The sequence below is a fragment of the Ylistrum balloti genome, unplaced genomic scaffold (assembly GCF_031769215.1).
Source record: "Ylistrum balloti isolate Yb309-2 unplaced genomic scaffold, AGI_CSIRO_Ybal_v1 Utg369922, whole genome shotgun sequence".
In the NCBI taxonomy this organism is placed as follows: Eukaryota; Metazoa; Mollusca; class Bivalvia; order Pectinida; family Pectinidae; genus Ylistrum; species Ylistrum balloti.
The window spans coordinates 307,025-324,989 of record NW_026782039.1 but is presented as its reverse complement, the minus strand read 5'-3'; the positions used below and the strand labels follow the sequence as shown (position 1 = coordinate 324,989).

The 17,965-nt window shown below is 38.9% G+C and overlaps 2 protein-coding genes across 2 annotated transcripts; one reads left to right on the top strand and one right to left on the bottom strand.

Annotated features, from left to right (window-relative positions):
• The first annotated feature begins 295 nt into the window (after positions 1–295).
• Positions 296–1,205, top strand: LOC132546935 (uncharacterized). Its single transcript, XM_060210663.1, has 2 exons — positions 296–345; positions 761–1,205. The coding sequence occupies exons 1-2, from the start codon at positions 296–298 to the stop codon at positions 1,203–1,205; spliced, it is 495 nt and encodes a 164-aa protein (XP_060066646.1).
• Positions 1,206–2,365: 1,160 nt separating this feature from the next.
• LOC132546944 (hydroxysteroid 11-beta-dehydrogenase 1-like protein) lies at positions 2,366–11,938 on the bottom strand. Its single transcript, XM_060210673.1, has 7 exons — positions 11,903–11,938; positions 9,625–9,794; positions 8,681–8,811; positions 8,440–8,538; positions 5,485–5,698; positions 5,221–5,358; positions 2,366–3,543 (listed from the first exon to the last, which is right to left on the bottom strand). Exons 2-7 carry the CDS (start codon positions 9,704–9,706, stop codon positions 3,311–3,313), a joined length of 897 nt encoding a protein of 298 aa, XP_060066656.1. The 5' UTR covers positions 9,707–9,794; positions 11,903–11,938; the 3' UTR covers positions 2,366–3,310.
• Positions 11,939–17,965: the final 6,027 nt, after the last annotated feature.

Genomic DNA, 17,965 nt, shown 5'->3' with positions numbered 1-17,965 from the left:
ATTTTTAGCCGACGACTTTTTGCAACAAACTGCACAAAACGTGCGATACTATAACACAGCTAGATACTGTTTAGTGCGAGTGTGCGGACGATTTCGCACAAAGCTTTCGATGCGTTGTGCGCAACCACAACAGTAAATCACCTTTTAAAATCTTTCATGGGCCCTTTCATCACACAAGGTGATCGATACAATATGTCGCTATCTTACCTGCAGGTTAGTGAACATTCGATGAGATTGTTTTCAACATGCTTCAGTATAACAATCGTTTTTATTTCCAGTCCGCTGATAGATACAGATGAATAACACAACAGATATGGACCCTGAAAAGGCCTTCTGGGTCGAGCCGTGAGTTTTTCTTTATTTATAGATGGATAATTTAGATTGACAAGGTGACGTTTCATGCATTTAGTCGAGAGTGTATGACTCATTATATACATCTTGTGCTTTGAGAATTCGATAAAGCGATGTTACATCGTTCACGTATGTCTGAAACATTCTACAACAGATCGGCCACAGCCATTAATCCCGTAATTTCATATTTACTGCTTTAAATCATAAGAAATATGTACAATATTATAACGATTTAATTATGACAAATCATGTTTGTCTTACTTATCTATTTATTTGTTTTGACATATTGTGTAATTGTCCAATAGAACTAATTGAACTAAAACTGTACATTGTAATTCTGTAGTCTGGGGAGGAGTGGTTTTTTTTAAACGTGACAATCATTTATGTATATTTTTATTCCCCGTTTTAGATGGGACTATAGCATACAAAACTTCTTCGTGGCAATTATAGGGCTGGCCATGTTTCTTGTACTAGTAGCCTTCCTGTGGAAATGCTGTGACTGGGTAGAAGAAAGGCCGAACTCGAACATTCCCAAACAAGGTTTTCCAATGACGCCGATTTATGCACATGAACTGGAACCTGGACTCGTTGTTCTTCAGAGTCAGGACGGTGAATTCTTTAGAATACTTCAAGAATGTGATTCCAAAAATTTGAATAATGGACGCACCAATCCTGCAGCTGCACGCGCGAATCCTCCAATAGGGGAGACAACGATTCAGTATATTCCTCAATATACCCGAGCACATTACCAAAACCAACCATCAGCGCCACCTCCTAGACCTGATACGGACTGTTTGATTGACGTACCAGTTCCTACCACGCCCCCTGTTCCTCCTCCATATTCCCAGTATTAGACACTAGTACGAGTGCATGTTTGGACTTTTTATGTATTTCATAGGTAACAGCCTGTGTGAAGACCACAACATGTCAGTCACTGATTATGTCATGTAATATTGTATGTAAACTTATTATTCCAGTCTTTTCCATTGTCTGATCACCTCGATAAACCGGACTGCAATCATGGTGATTACAAACGTGACTTTTGGAGCACTATTAGTGCTGATATCTTTCTTTAGTAATCAATTACACCTTAAAACACCAGCTGAACAGCGGTCGGAATCCCTGTACCATGATACCTTAAAACACCAGCTGAACAGCGGTCGGAATCCCTGTACCATGATACCTTAAAATACCAGCTGAGCAGCGGTCGGAATCCCTGTACCATGATGCCTTAAAACACCAGCTGAACAGCGGTCGGAATCCCTGTACCATGATACCTTAAAACACCAGCTGAACAGCGGTCGGAATCCCTGTACCATGATACCTTAAAACACCAGCTGAACAGCGGTCGGAATCCCTGTACCATGATACCTTAAAACACCAGCTGAACAGCGGTCGGAATCCCTGTACCATGATACCTTAAAACACCAGCTGAACAGCGGTCGGAATCCCTGTACCATGATACCTTAAAACACCAGCTGAACAGCGGTCGGAATCCCTGTACCATGATACCTTAAAACACCAGCTGAGCAGCGGTCGGAATTCCTGTACCATGATACCTTAAAACACCAGCTGAGCAGCGGTCGGAATTCCTGTACCATGATACCTTAAAACACCAGCTGAACAGCGGTCGGAATTCCTGTACCATGATACCTTAAAACACCAGCTGAACAGCGGTCGGAATCACTGTACCATGATACCTTAAAATACCAGCTGAGCAGCGGTCGGAATTCCTGTACCATGATACCTTAAAATACCAGCTGAACAGCGGTCGGAATCCCTGTACCATGATAGCCAATGCTCGGATAGCGAGGACAGTCAGATTATTCGCCGTCGGATTGTGGAAGGACCGGATCGGACATGATCCGGTAAATATGGAAAGAGAATGGACAAGTGAAAGACACATTTTTACACGATCTATTGTAACAAACAATTTTATTCTTTGGTATTGATAATAAATTTGTAAATGACATACATCAATGCATAGACTATTTTTATTAGTACATGATGACCATTGTTAAATATTGAAAAAAAGAATGAGAAACAAAACATCAGTAAATCAAAAACAAAAGTCACATCTGTGACTCGTTAGTCAATTACCATATTACTACAAATCTTTGAAATGAAAATAAAAAAGGGAATGAATTGTCATTCAATCACGGATTCGTTCCGACGACGATCCAGACTTTGGACCACAACATGATACATTACACAGAGTTTTATCAAGAGGTTTCCTTACCACACTGGACACATTGTCCTCATCAGAATTTGACATACGTAACCCGTTGTACTGTGACACCGACCTCGAAAACAAGGCACATGTACATCCTGAGCAAAATCACATTTATATGGAATGTCATCTCTTCTCCACCTAGGAGGCGGTACCTGTGTCATCTCTTCTCCACCTAGGAGACGGTACCTGTGTCATCTCTTTTCCACCTAGGAGACGGTACCTATATCATCTCTTGTCCACCTAGGAGACGGTACCTGTGTCATCTGTTGTCCACCTAGGAGACGGTACCTGTGTCATCTCTAGTTCACATAGAAGACAGTACCTGTGTCATCTCTTGTCCACCTAGGAGACGGTACTAGATTTACACAGAAAGTCCTTACCAGCGACCCATGCGTCTACACACGTGTTAAAAACCCGGGAAAGGGGCCATTGCCCTGACTGACATCAAATGATACCCCTTGAAGCCTTGACACAGATATAAAATCTGTGACCAGAAATGGATAAGTGTTGTAGTTGTAGTATTCAGTCTCAAAGACCGTCATAAGGAGCACTATTGTTGTGGCATAAGCCTGTTTCGGAAATCCTCCTCGAAATACCAATGACGACAATTCAGGCACAGTGAAGAATATGTTTATAATCAGATCACTAAAAATTTGGATTTATAATGTAAATGTTTTACTGCGCAAAAGACGATCACCAATCTTCTTCCTCAATTTTTGCGTTACATCAATCACTATATATACATCGCATAATGTAATCTATAAGACTAGGGAATAAATTATTCATAAACGATGTTGTGTATATTTGGAGGAAGGGTGTGTACACTTCCCTTTGCCGATAAGCGGCTCCCCTAATGATATCCAGGGCGGTGTCTGAAGGAGTGGCTGCAGATCCCATGATGCGCTGTAGTGGCGCTCCATTCCGAATCCGAGCAAAGGAAGCAACTGCGTTGTCTGTTGCTGCAACCAACGAAATGACATATATAGCACCCTGTGTGTTTTTTAAATGCTTCATCGACTTTAGTCCCTCGCTCAACGAAACAGAAAATGGTCTTCATGCAAGATGTAAAGAGTGTCTAACTACATGTATATCCAATTAAGACATAATTATATTCCTCAGGATTATCTTTAATGAATAAAAGTCTTTACCAAATATGTTGGTTAATAACATATTATGGTTATTAAGAAATAAATGTAAGGATAAATACTGCTCCTCGTTTGCAACATTAGATTGCAAAGCAACATTGGATTTCAGAGCAACATTGGATTTCAGAGCAAAATTGGACTTCAGAGCTGCACACAAAAATCCTTCTAAACGGAGTGTTGCTCAAGAATATGAGCAAAAGAAATATCTTCACAGATACTAGGGCAAAAGTACATCGAGATAAAAACTTTACGATATTTGCTCATCTGCTCAATATAACTGGTTTGTTTATAGAGTATGGTATCAAAATTTTCTTGTAGAAGCAGAGAAACAAACCTTGGCCGATATTTTTCAATCACACCAAATTGACCCGAAATTAAATAAGTTTGGCAAGTGACTTAATTAGAATAAGTATATTTTATAATACTTCATGTGACATTAGATTTGAGTCGTCTAAAAAAAATCAGGGTGCCACAGTGATTTGTGTTTCCCTAAAAAGAACTTCTCACCATGGTCGTTTTACCACAAAGATGCTGTTAATAGAACATGCTTAAAACTTGATCAAAATATTCCGATCTCAGTAACAATAATGACTCAAACATTTCATAAGGTAATATGACAGATAATAGTGATGTAGGTTTAAATTAAATGAGTATTATATTAAGCGATTTAATTAATCAGACCGAGTTAACTGTAATTAATCAGACCGAGTTAACTGTAACAGTAATTAATCAGATCGAGTTAACTGCAACTGTAATTGATCAGACCGAGTTAACTGCAACTGTAATTAATCAGACCCAGTTAACTTCAACTGTAATTAATCAGACCCAGTTAACTGCAACTGTAATTAATCGGACAGAGTTAACTGTAACTGTAATTAATCAGACCCAGTTAACTGTAACTGTAATTAATCGGACAGAGTTAACTGTAACTGTAATTAATCAGACCCAGTTAACTGCAACTGTAATTAATCGGACAGAGTTAACTGTAACTGTAATTAATCAGACCCAGTTAACTGCAACTGTAATTAATCGGACAGAGTTAACTGTAATTAATCAGATCGAGTTAACTGTAACAGTAATTGATCAGACCGAGTTAACTGTAATTAATCAGACCGAGTTAACCGTAATTAATCAGACCGAGTTAACTGTAACTGTAATTAATCAGACCGAGTTAACTGTAACTGTAATTAATCAGACCGAGTTAACTGTAACTGTAATTAATCAGACCGAGTTAACTGTAACTGTAATTAATCAGACCGAGTTAACTGTAACTATGATTAATCGGACCGAGTTAACTGTAATTAATCAGACCGAGTTAACTGTAACTGTAATTAATCGGACCGAGTTAACTGTAACTGTAATTAATCGGACCGAGTTAACTGTAACTGTAATTAATCAGACCGAGTTAACTGTAACTGTAATTAATCGGACCGAGTTAACTGTAACTGTAATTAATCGGACCGAGTTAACTGTAACAGTAAGGTGTGTTACCTATGAATCCAATAGTACACGTGGTTATAGATACACTGCTGTCTTTCATTCGAAGTTCCTGTCGCAATCCACTGAAAAATCCACCCAATGCAAACTTGGTCGAGGCATAAGGCACTGAAAATGGCGGGGCTGATTTACCTGTGCGGAAATCAAAACACAGATAACAGCAACCATTAAAATCAAGTCTCGCTTTCGGTAACATTCTTAATTGTGTCTTAAGTATGTAACATGACACATGTATTAATATAAGGTTGAAGCACACACCTGCAAATGATGACAAGACCACCACGTGACCATTGGATTTCTCTAGTTCTGGAAGCGCGTGCGATGCCAGGTGCACGTAGGCTTTGAAGTTGACTTCGAAGACCTTGTCCAAGTAGGCCATATCGTCTACGTCACCACTCCAAAAATGGAGATCTTGGGAGAGAATGTGGTTCAACAGTAGATAGTCAAGGCCACCCATTCTTTGTATGGACTCCTTCAGTACAAGAAATATGGAATTATGTTTGGGTAATTTTACTACTTTGATAAAATTTAACATATCTGCCTTTTATACAAACCAATATCGATAGATCGGTATACTGCTATCAACGATACTGTGTATCGCTAAGTATTGGTAAGAATGGATTAAGGAAAGGGTAACAATCTTACATGTATACGAAATTTAACAGTGCTCTCATGATAAGTTGACGTCAGATGTCAAAGACATAATTTATGCTGAATCAAACGGGAAAAACAATTCATAAAAAATACCAGACTTGTAAACATAATTGTTGTCCAAGAAAATATAGTTTTGTACTGACCACAGGCAGAGTCTACTCTATCGCCTACACTTGTACTGACCACCAGCAGAGCACACTCTATCGCCTACACCTGTACTGATCACCAGGAGAGACCACTCTATCTCCTACACCTGTACTGACCACCAGCAGAGCCCACTCTATCGCCTACACCTGTACTGACCACCAGTAGTGCCCACTCTATCTCCTACACCTGTACTGACCACCAGCAGAGCCCACTCTATCGCCTACACCTGTACTGACCACCAGTAGTGCCCACTCTATCGACTACACCTGTACTGACCACCAGCAGAGCCCACTCTATCACCAACACACATACTGGTCACCTGTACTGACCACCAGTAGTGCCCACTCTATCGACTACACCTGTACTGACCACCAGCAGAGCCCACTCTATCACCAACACACATACTGGCCACCAGTAGAGCCCACTCTATCGCCTACACCTGTACTGACCACCAGTAGTGCCCACTCTATCGACTACACCTGTACTGACCACCAGCAGAGCCCACTCTATCGCCAACACCTGTACTGACCACCAGTAGTGCCCACTCTATCGACTACAACTGTACTGACCACCAGCAGAGCCCACTCTATCACCAACACACATACTGACCACCAGCAGAGCCCACTCTATCACCTACACCTGTACTGACCACCAGTAGTGCCCACTCTATCGCCTACACCTGTGTGACCACAAGCAGAGCCCACTCTATGGCTTACACCTGTACTGACCACCAGCAGAGCCCACTCTATCGCTTACACCTGTACTGACCACCAGCAGAGCCCACTCTATCGCCTACACCTGTACTGACCACCAGTAGTGCCCACTCTATCGACTACAACTGTTCTGACCACCAGCAGAGCCCACTCTATCACCTACACCTGTACTGACCACCAGTAGTGCCCACTCTATCGCCTACACCTGTGTGACCACAAGCAGAGCCCACTCTATGGCTTACACCTGTACTGACCACCAGCAGAGCCCACTCTATCGCTTACACCTGTACTGACCACCAGCAGAGCCCACTCTATCACCAACACACATACTGGTCACCTGTACTGACCACCAGTAGTGCCCACTCTATCGACTACACCTGTACTGACCACCAGCAGAGCCCACTCTATCACCAACACACATACTGGCCACCAGTAGAGCCCACTCTATCGCCTACACCTGTACTGACCACCAGTAGTGCCCACTCTATCGACTACACCTGTACTGACCACCAGCAGAGCCCACTCTATCGCCAACACCTGTACTGACCACCAGTAGTGCCCACTCTATCGACTACAACTGTACTGACCACCAGCAGAGCCCACTCTATCACCAACACACATACTGACCACCAGCAGAGCCCACTCTATCACCTACACCTGTACTGACCACCAGTAGTGCCCACTCTATCGCCTACACCTGTGTGACCACAAGCAGAGCCCACTCTATGGCTTACACCTGTACTGACCACCAGCAGAGCCCACTCTATCGCTTACACCTGTACTGACCACCAGCAGAGCCCACTCTATCGCCTACACCTGTACTGACCACCAGTAGTGCCCACTCTATCGACTACAACTGTACTGACCACCAGCAGAGCCCACTCTATCACCAACACACATACTGACCACCAGCAGAGCCCACTCTATCACCTACACCTGTACTGACCACCAGTAGTGCCCACTCTATCGCCTACACCTGTGTGACCACAAGCAGAGCCCACTCTATGGCTTACACCTGTACTGACCACCAGCAGAGCCCACTCTATCGCTTACACCTGTACTGACCACCAGCAGAGCCCACTCTATCGCCTACACCTGTACTGACCACCAGTAGTGCCCACTCTATCGACTACACCTGTACTGACCACCAGCAGAGCCCACTCTATCACCAACACACATACTGGCCACCAGTAGAGCTCACTCTATCACCTACACCTGTACTGACCACCAGGAGAGCCCACTCTATCGCCAACACCTGTACTGACCACCAGCAGAGCCCACTCTATCACCTACACCTGTACTAACCACCAGTAGAGCCCACTCTATCGCTTACACCTGTACTGACCACCAGCAGAGCTCACTCTATCGCCTACACCTGTACTGACCACCAGGAGAGCCCACTCCATCGCCAACATATGTACTGACCACCTAGAGAGCAAACTCTATCGCCTACACCTGTACTGACCACAAGCAGAGCCCACTCTATCGCTTACACCTGTACTGACCACCAGTAGAGCTCACTCTATCGCCGAAACCTGTACTGACCACCAGCAGAGCCTGCAATATTGGCCAAAAAGAGATATGTAAAACCTGTCATATTTGGACACGTTTTCAACAATTTAACTTCTTTACAATCAATGTTCGCAATCAATATTTTAAAACGAAAACATACATGTATGCAGTACGTAATCACGCTTACATTTATTAGTTCCTTTGTAAATGACATATTAGACATATCACCGGTGACGTAACCAAAGATGGCGTCCGGCCTTCCAAGCTCCCTACACTTGGTCACCACCTGTTGACACAGAAATCATCAAAACTGAACAGAAGAAAAATGCTGTCGTATTAAAGGAAATACCATGAATTAACTGCATTTATAATCTGAGATAAAATCAAATCACATGATTTCTTCCACTCTTTATTCCTAGCATATTTACCTCCTGTAACCTCTGTGTCCGTCTCGCCGTTACCATGACACTGGCTCCCATCCGAGCGTAGTGATAGGCTAGCTGTTCGCCAATTCCTGTCGAGGCACCCGTCACAAGCACGCGCTTACCTCGAATGACCCCTACAGCAACAAGTTTTACTCGTATTGTTACTAACTTCCATTTTTGTTCACACTACTGTGTATGTCTTCAATTGATGGATGTCGAGGCGATAAACAACCATCGACTAGCTAAGTAACTAGGGGTGGTACTGTTTGACGTTTTACATTACCGACACTAATCCAGGAGGTCAGACTTACGACATTCAGAATTATGGACAAGAACTACAAAAGAAGTTCTGTGATTCCTTAATATCGATATGTAAAAATTAGTCCTCTTCACACATGCAAGTCTACAACTGGGTTATCTAAACTTCAGGAACATATCTTTCGAAGTTTCGTCCGTTCATTTCATGATTCTAACAAACATAATCAATACAGTAAAAAATTATAACAATGTAACTCGATGTAAAAGATTTGTAAGAATTTCTATTAGTAAACACATCTGTGACAAGTCATTCTTGAGGAATAACACTTCATTACACAATGTAGGTACTTGATGTCATGTAGTTATAACATTTGGTTATAAATAGTAAATGATATGCAACACATCCCGGTAACAAGAAAACCCAAGCTCAATCATATCTTGACATATCCTTATAATATGTCTAACAACAGTGTGAACCATTTCTTTAAAATAAAGCATCAAAAAAATATCGCGGTATAATGAAAATTCTTATCAAACATCAAATTTCACAACTCACTTGGTATAAATTTACGTAACCAGTCATGCAAGGCATCGTTCCTTAATATTACATTCAAAATTTAAAATAATTTTCATCTCCTAAGAAATCGATGTATTGGTGACTTTTTCACGTTTTTAAAACTTATATCTACCTTCGTCAAAATCTTGCCACCACCATAATCCCGCCACTATGCCTACCAATACAGCAATGAGTTTGCTCCACATTCTGGCCATCCACCACGAACCAATCAAATATCGGCTTCTTTCAACGGCAACCAATCAAACATCACCAGCAAATCATGTGGTCTTCATCATCTACGGCCTGAAATATAAGCAATATTGCTATGGTACTGTCAGAAGTACTGCTACAGAACAGAAGTTCTAATCATTGTCCTTCGTTTCCTTAATGTAATGAGTTACTTTATCATACGCCCCTGACCAAATCAGATGATGTCTTCGTGTATTGACTGCAGTAATGTATGAAATCATATAGGACATTAAGTCCGACGATGAAAAATTAGTACATGAAAGAGATGGCTATAGTTCACACCTGTCCGGGTAAACCACAGGGGCTCTCAGTTGGGGATTTACCGGCGCTTCATTCGAAATAACTGACCATATGCCCTCATACAATCAAATATGATGTTTTTATTCAACAGATATTGTTGAACTTAATTGTAACACTTTATTATAATCGTTGAAGGTGGTTAATTTTGTTAGTGATTTAGATATTTATGCTATCACGGATTTAAATTCGAAATAAATCCGATATGTTATGTACCTTACTGTTAAGGAGACTGCAACAGATACCTATATAACTATGACTGTACGGGTTTCCGAGTAAAACGATACCTACTGAGTACTAAATTCACTCTGGCTCTATTCTGCCCGTGCGCTTACGTACATATGATGGGATAAGCGCTAAAGGGACGTAACCCATGGCATCACGTAGAAATAGCTGCATATTAATATTTGCAATAGCAAATCAGAGTATTTTCCTGTACTCTGGACGACATAGTCAAAATACAAAAAGTCATTCGAAACGAGCTATGTTTATAGCAATATAAGCTAGATATAAGGTAAAGCATTCTAGTCTGTTCCCAGTCATAATATGGAAAAACTTCTTCGAACAAAACAAAATCGGTAATCGGTACAAACAGTGAAATCTTTCAAAACAGATTAAATATACATTGAGAAAACCAAAAACTTTTTATATGTCTATAAATCTAAAATTCGGTGGAAAAGAGGAAGTTTTGTAACTACTAATTAATTGCATGTATTTGGTAGTACGTTGGAGTCCTGTGAAGAGGAAACTAAATGATTCTCTCAGAGAAGTGATCATTTCAAACTAGGATCATTATGTACCATGATTTTATAATCAATCATTTTAAATTGTACACATGTTTACAGTTAGCAACTTACATCTTAAACATTTAATGCGAGATTCAAACAACATATTAAACGAATAAAAATAAACCGGTATATTTCACAAGTGTATAATGGTGTCAAAAATGGAAACTAAGGGGCGTTGAAGATTTATAAAGTTGTGATCAATTCATGAAGCAATCTTGACCCTGTATATTGTACTTAACACATATTACATAAAATAGCTGAATCGTCATGCCTGAATACTATATTATTGCATTTATAAACTTTATTTATTTTACAACAATTGACCCAATACCTTTCCAGGAATCGAACCCGGACGGCTATATGAAAGGCGAGTGCGTTACCATTGCGCCCCGACCACTCAGATGAGAAATAATAATAAAGACATTATTAAATAAATTTGATGCCTACAATGTAATTTACTAAATCAGAAACGTTAAATATCATATAAACAATAAACAATTGAGATATATAAACAAATAAGGCAGCTTGTTGAGTTAGTAAGATATTTATAGGATTCTGTTAAGCACAGGATCGACATTTATCCATGAATAAATGCCAACTTTCCTAGCTTTAAGATCGATGAGAGTGTCGGTCCAGTTTATAGTGTATAAATACGGTCTCTGTCATATAGCCGATATGTCGGTGTTACTTAGCGTTAAATTCGGTCTCTTTCCCGAGATTTTGTTCAGTTAGCGGAGCCGATCGATCATCATGCCGGAAACCCGGGTTCGATTTCTGATTGGCAGACCCGACTGAAATATGCATTTCCCTGTCCCTACGGTCCGTGTTGTCTGGAGTATCGGGTTGAGACATGTAAGGTGATCTGTATTCTAAACATCTACATTATCATACTATCACCACCAGTAGACGGATCACATAAGGCTTAAGACGCGTGTATTGTTAAACACACTTGTCATATTGATGTTATTTTACTATTCACCTTATAAAACTTAGTCCATGACGATGGCGTTTCGAACAAAAACAAGACTTGTACATGTTTGTTTACATATGTAAAAGTAGTGAGTTCATTGTACTTACGCCCTGTTAAATCATTGTGTCTGTCATGTGTTGTCAGAGTTCTGTTACGTCGCCGCCATGTTTGTTTACTAGAGATATTCCAGTTTGGGGATTCCCTTCCACTTTTATTATTTAGACGGCTCTGATTGGTTAATATTTTAGGCACTTGTCACCACACCTGTACATTACTATACCTACTCAGGTGACAGGTCTCACGTGTACTTCGTGGCATATTATTAAATTTAGCTGTATAGCAGAGTGTTCGGGTGGTATTAGTCAGTTTGGCAGTAGCTTTCATGTAGCTGGTCAGCTCTCTTTCTCCCTAGAAAGGTATGTAGGACTCTTTCGGCCTTAGACCTCAAAATTACTCTGGGTTGGGTGGTATTTTCCCTTAGCAGGCAGTTGCTTAAAGTTATTATTATGTTCTGTTAGGGTTTTCGGTAGTGTTACATATCCCAGGGTTGGGCAACTGGGTGGCAGTTGTTTTATGATAGTAAGAATTTACTGGTAGTGTGACCAAGTAAAGTCATAGCCGTCGTCGGAGCCGGTGTATCTTGTTCATCATTGTAAATATCTCCATGTTTATTTGTCTGTTGTAACTAATAAACTCGTTAACTTTTATTCCTGTCTTGAGTTATTGGTCTGTAGCCATGGAATAATAAGACAGAACCACAGATAAGACGAACTAGATTACCAAGTACCGGTCAATATCTAGAACTCACAAACAATTACATCTGTAGACGCCTGGAGTTCCTCATCATAAAGGGATAGACAAACGGTTACAAAATGAACATCATCATCATCATCATCATCATCATCTCTTAACAAGCATAAAGAAAAACAAAATATACCCCAAACTCACGTGTCGGTTCCACTCGCCACAGGAAGCTAACTAATTTTATTAAACGGGACGAGTTGCCTCCCTTATATCAATACTGTCAAACATTGTCGTACATGGAGAGCCCGATTCCAATATTAATAAAATAAATTTAACTTTTAGACACTTCAATGCCCAATCTGGAACACAGAGACGTAATATTAGCTCCAATAAATCCAGCAATTCAAGAAATGACGATGCTGCTGTTGTTGCTTACGATGATGAAGTAGAACGTGTAGTTTATGTAAAAATTCATAGAGGTGAAACAGCCGACTGGTAAAAAAATCACATTACTCTTTATTACGATATTACATATGTAACCCTATAATACTGCCGAAATATACTGTTCAGCAAGAGAGACCTTTTTAGCTCGATCGTTTGAGCTTCAGACGAGTAAACTAAAAGTCCCTGGTTCGAATCTTAGCGGTAGCATTGAAATAATAATGAAGACTGTCACAGGGTTACATATTCCCCCTCTAGGGAATAACTCGTCCACAAGTTTCCAGGGGTCACAGCGACGCCGTTGGGGCATGGCTAAGTACTATTCCCGGGTCCCTACATGAGCACCAATGTAACAGAGGTCATTTTTCATCTCAATGCCTCCGCTAGGAATCGAACCCGGGACCCCTGGCTCACTAGTCTCACGCTCAACCAATCGAGCTAAAGAGAAGTTCTTTCTTGCCGAGTGGTATATTGCGGCTGTTATTTTACCAGGGTTACATTAACCTAACATTGTTTAAGATAACACGCGAATTAGAACATGAAGCAAACCCGCAATTCTAGTATACATTTTAAAAGTAATACAAGGCATGGCTGAAAATACGACTGCCCTTGCGCCCCAAAGTTGTATGAAATGCTTAATGTAAAGGGAAATGTAGAGTATCTTCGCCTGTTTCATACAAATGTTCTGTTATCATATGCAGCTATTGAGGACATACCGGGTTTCTTACTCCAGGTGAACGATTTTTTAGTAGAAAAAATATGAATACATCGTTTTGTAGTTATAAATTCCAAAATATATGCCTCTGATCAGTAAAATTAACATTTCTTCGTTACAAATAAACATTTTTTGAAATTCTTAGATGAAAATTAGTTGCGTCATTTTTTATAGTTGAAACTCACAAATGAATCTCCTTCATAGTCTTACATAATTATTAACAAAACGATTATTCTGACAACGCGCCTACGACTCGATAAGCGCTAAAGGGACGTAACCCATGGTATCCCGTCGAAATAGCTGCATATGACATGTGAAATAAAAAGTATATTCAATGAGAAATCATTAAAGGCTCTATACATTTACTGGACGAGAGTTATAGTAATCGAAGGGGATTTATTTACGTTGTTCTGAAAATAGTTCAACGAGAAAAGATTATCGTGGTGTAAGCTGCTTTAAAATGGCATTTAGAAACCTTGTCAAGAATATGGTATACCACATGCTAAAATAAGAAAGGGATGGTATAATAAAGCGTACAAACAAATAAATATCGACATTTCTGTGATAATGATGACAACCATTAACTTTTGTAAGCTTCTTCGTCAGCACCTTTACAGAAACGTGTGGAAAACGTCCTAGTACATTGAATCAAATGCGATGTAAGCTAAACTTTGGGGAGATTGGTCGCCACTGTTGAGGAATGTGAGTCATTGTCTAAATTGTTATCTGGTACGCGTGACCTGAAAAGTTGAAGTAGGCACATGTTAGTGTAAATATGAACTGTAACTCGTGACTACGACCGATGTCCGGTCTCGTGAGCAAATAGAGATTTAAACAAATGTCAAGGCCGAACAACCACACATCAGTGAAAAACAATTCTAATTGGTTTGTGTTAGAATTGATCTGTTACAGAGATCTGACATTGAGGTGTCAATACCAAAGCCTGACACAACATTGAACCCCGAGGTTTTGTTTTAAATCGATCTTCAAAATGGGATAATTCGAATTAATGATATCATTCAATAAATATTTCACATCGTATGGCGTTACTACGGTAATAAAGTCAGTTGTGTTTGAACAGTTCAATAACTGTCAATGACGTGCGAATATGGCAATTAATGTGAACATTTATCCGAATATTGCTACATATCCATTACCGCCCTACACTGGCTACTACAGTGTAATGATTTATAAAAAGATGTTAAATTTGTAATAAAAGATAAAAGTACTGAATCCTTTTATGATTTTAATGTAACAATGCAATAAATAAGTCTGACAATCTGATAATACATTTTCTGTGTCATTTCTAAGTGTGTGAGGAAGGAAACCATAAGTGTAACGCTTGTTTGATCTAGACATAACAACATTGAAAATTTGTTCAAGACATTTTAGTGCGTTGAAAGTGTGTAAAGATTTATGTAAATCTATCAAGACTTGAACCTGGAGGGCGCTGACAATTATTTTCTAAAATAGTACGTGATATTGACAGAACAACCCCGAAACTCGAAATTGTTCAAGATATTTATATATACAGAGAGAGAGAGAGAGAGAGAGAGAGAGGGCTGACAAAATCTGGTGTTACAAATGTATGCACACAGATCGGATGGAAGGTCAGGAAAAGTATGGTCTTCTCCATAATTTGATGTAATTAGTTAGGATAGAATTTTTTATTTTTTGCGCACAGGTGTTACATTAGTAGTGTTCCAATATGTAGGAAACACATCAGATGTAAGTGATTTGTTAAAAAATGAACTAGGAGTACAGAAAACATTATCAGATTCTTTAAGTAATCGAGAATTTATTACAGAGGGGTAAGTTAGAACAATCAAGATTAAATATATCATCTTTGACATCAGTAGCAGTATTAATATTAGACAGAATAAAATTACACTCGTTATCAATATTTAGAAGGACAGCGTTTGAATCATCAATAGTTTAAATGTTTCCCATCATATTTATATGATAAGAAACAGAGATTTGTCTCAAATGGATATAGATCAACTTGGAAATCCTTACAGGCTGGCATGCCTCAAGGTTCTCTATTCGGACGATGCCTGTTTTTACTCAATATTTATGATATTAAAGAAAAAATTACTTCAAATGTGCAATTACTTGCAGATGATGCTTCTTTGTTTACCTTGATAAACGGAAGCTGACAGAAGTCTACTAACATCTTAAATAAAGACTTTAGGACAAATTCACACGGGCCATTATTTTTAATCCGAATACAACTGTAGCGCTTCTCTTTTCAAAACGGTTTGGGTCCCGGGCGTTACAACCTGACTTATTTTATAACGATTTTGTTATTCATCATGAAGATTTAGGTGTGAATCTGCTAAGTCATCTACTCTTATCAACTACATTGAAAAAGCGTACAGAAACATCAATATCTTTAGATATTAAAATATCAAGACTTGACACAAAACTTTATAGTTACACTACATCCATTCTGCCAGATTCAGTATATATGCTACTGTACATTATGTGACCTAACTGTAATCAAGCAGGATACAACGTCCTGGAGTCAATCCAACTTGAAGCTACACGTACTTTAACTGGTTTAAGACGAGGTCCTAGTCACGATGTTCTATATAGAGATTTTGTTATTAATCCACTTCGTGTAAGAAGACAGTTGCATCCAAAAATTACATTTTTTATCAATATAATGATTGTCGTTCCCATATCAATAACCTGTTACAACCATATATAAATACCAATGATAATTACAATTTTCCATATAATTGATTATTGGATTCCCCCACATCCAGATCACATTAATATCGTAACAGTTCTTTAATGACAGAGTGGAATGATCTCGTCTGTCTCTTTCCTTCTATGGAATCTATCAGAACTTAAACGAGGGAATGTGTACTACAAAGTAATCTTATTTACAATGTTCTTACATTGTTGTTACAAAGTTGATATCTCCCAATACAATTCGATAGAAAATTTAATACAATATTATGTCAACTTAGGAATTCTGTAAGTAACTTAAGTCCTGACTTGTTGAACTCTCACTGAACTGATAACCCTGCCTGTCTGTGTAGCTATCCAAACGAAGATTGTGAACAGTTCTGTCTTCAATGTACTCTCCACACTAACCAAAGAACTTTCAAGGTTAACCTCATTTCTAGCCTGAATAACACTGGTCCACAAACAATCCAGACTTTAAGCCTCTTTCAAATCAGAAATATTGCTGAAGATAAATTTGTATATGATAAATCCAGGATAACATCAGAGATTGCTTACAGTTTGGACTGAAATGAATGACTTATAATTGAATTTGAAAATAAAATTTAAATATTTTTGTGTCTGCATTAAATGTTATGTTACATGTCTGAGTCATGTTCGTTTTGAGTCTTTTTTTTTATTGGTATTGGTATTTGAAAGTGAATGCCTTTTCTATTAATGACTTATTGGAAATATTTCATTTTAATATCTTTTAGCTACGACCGATGTTAGGTCTCGTGAGCAAATGCAGATTTAAACAAAATGTCAAGGCCGAACAACCTCACATCAGTGGCAAACTATGTTATAATTTATTTTCAATAGAGATCTGACAAATCACACTGAAGGTTCTCGTCGATTGTTTCAAGTTAATGTACTTTATACTTCAGAATTATTTCATTTTCAACATCAAAGTCTGACGCAACAGTACACTACAGAACTTTAAAATCAAACTTCAAAATAGAATAATTCGGATTTATGATACCAGTAAATCTACAGCATTGTATAGCATTGCTACGGTGGGACTTTACAAAGTAAGTTGTGTATTACCAGCTCATGAGCTGTCAAAAACGTTAGTACAAGTGTACTTTATGTAAACAAGCACATGTATTAATATCCTTATGGAAGTCAACTGTTATCTTATCGCTAAATAGTACCTACTGTAGGATACATTCAGTGTTTCAGAAACACGAAATATGGCAACACAATCCTGGTGGGTAAAATTTAGATATTATCCCATTTTGACCAAATTGGTAGAAAGAGGTATAAGTTAATGCCAGATATCACTATTTGCTTTTCATTGCTATGACAACGATGCTAAGGCAAATGGTCGCCTCTGATTGGATGAAATTTAGATACTGTCCGCTTTTAACTTAATTTTGTATAAAGAGGTATTGGGTATTACAGAAATTTAATATGCTTAAAGAGGTGTTTGCGTCTGTTTGGAATATTTGTTATTCTCGGGCTGACAGTTATAATCATTAACATCACTGGGTGATATAACAGCACACTTCTTTGATTTATTAACATCATTAGTCCGGGA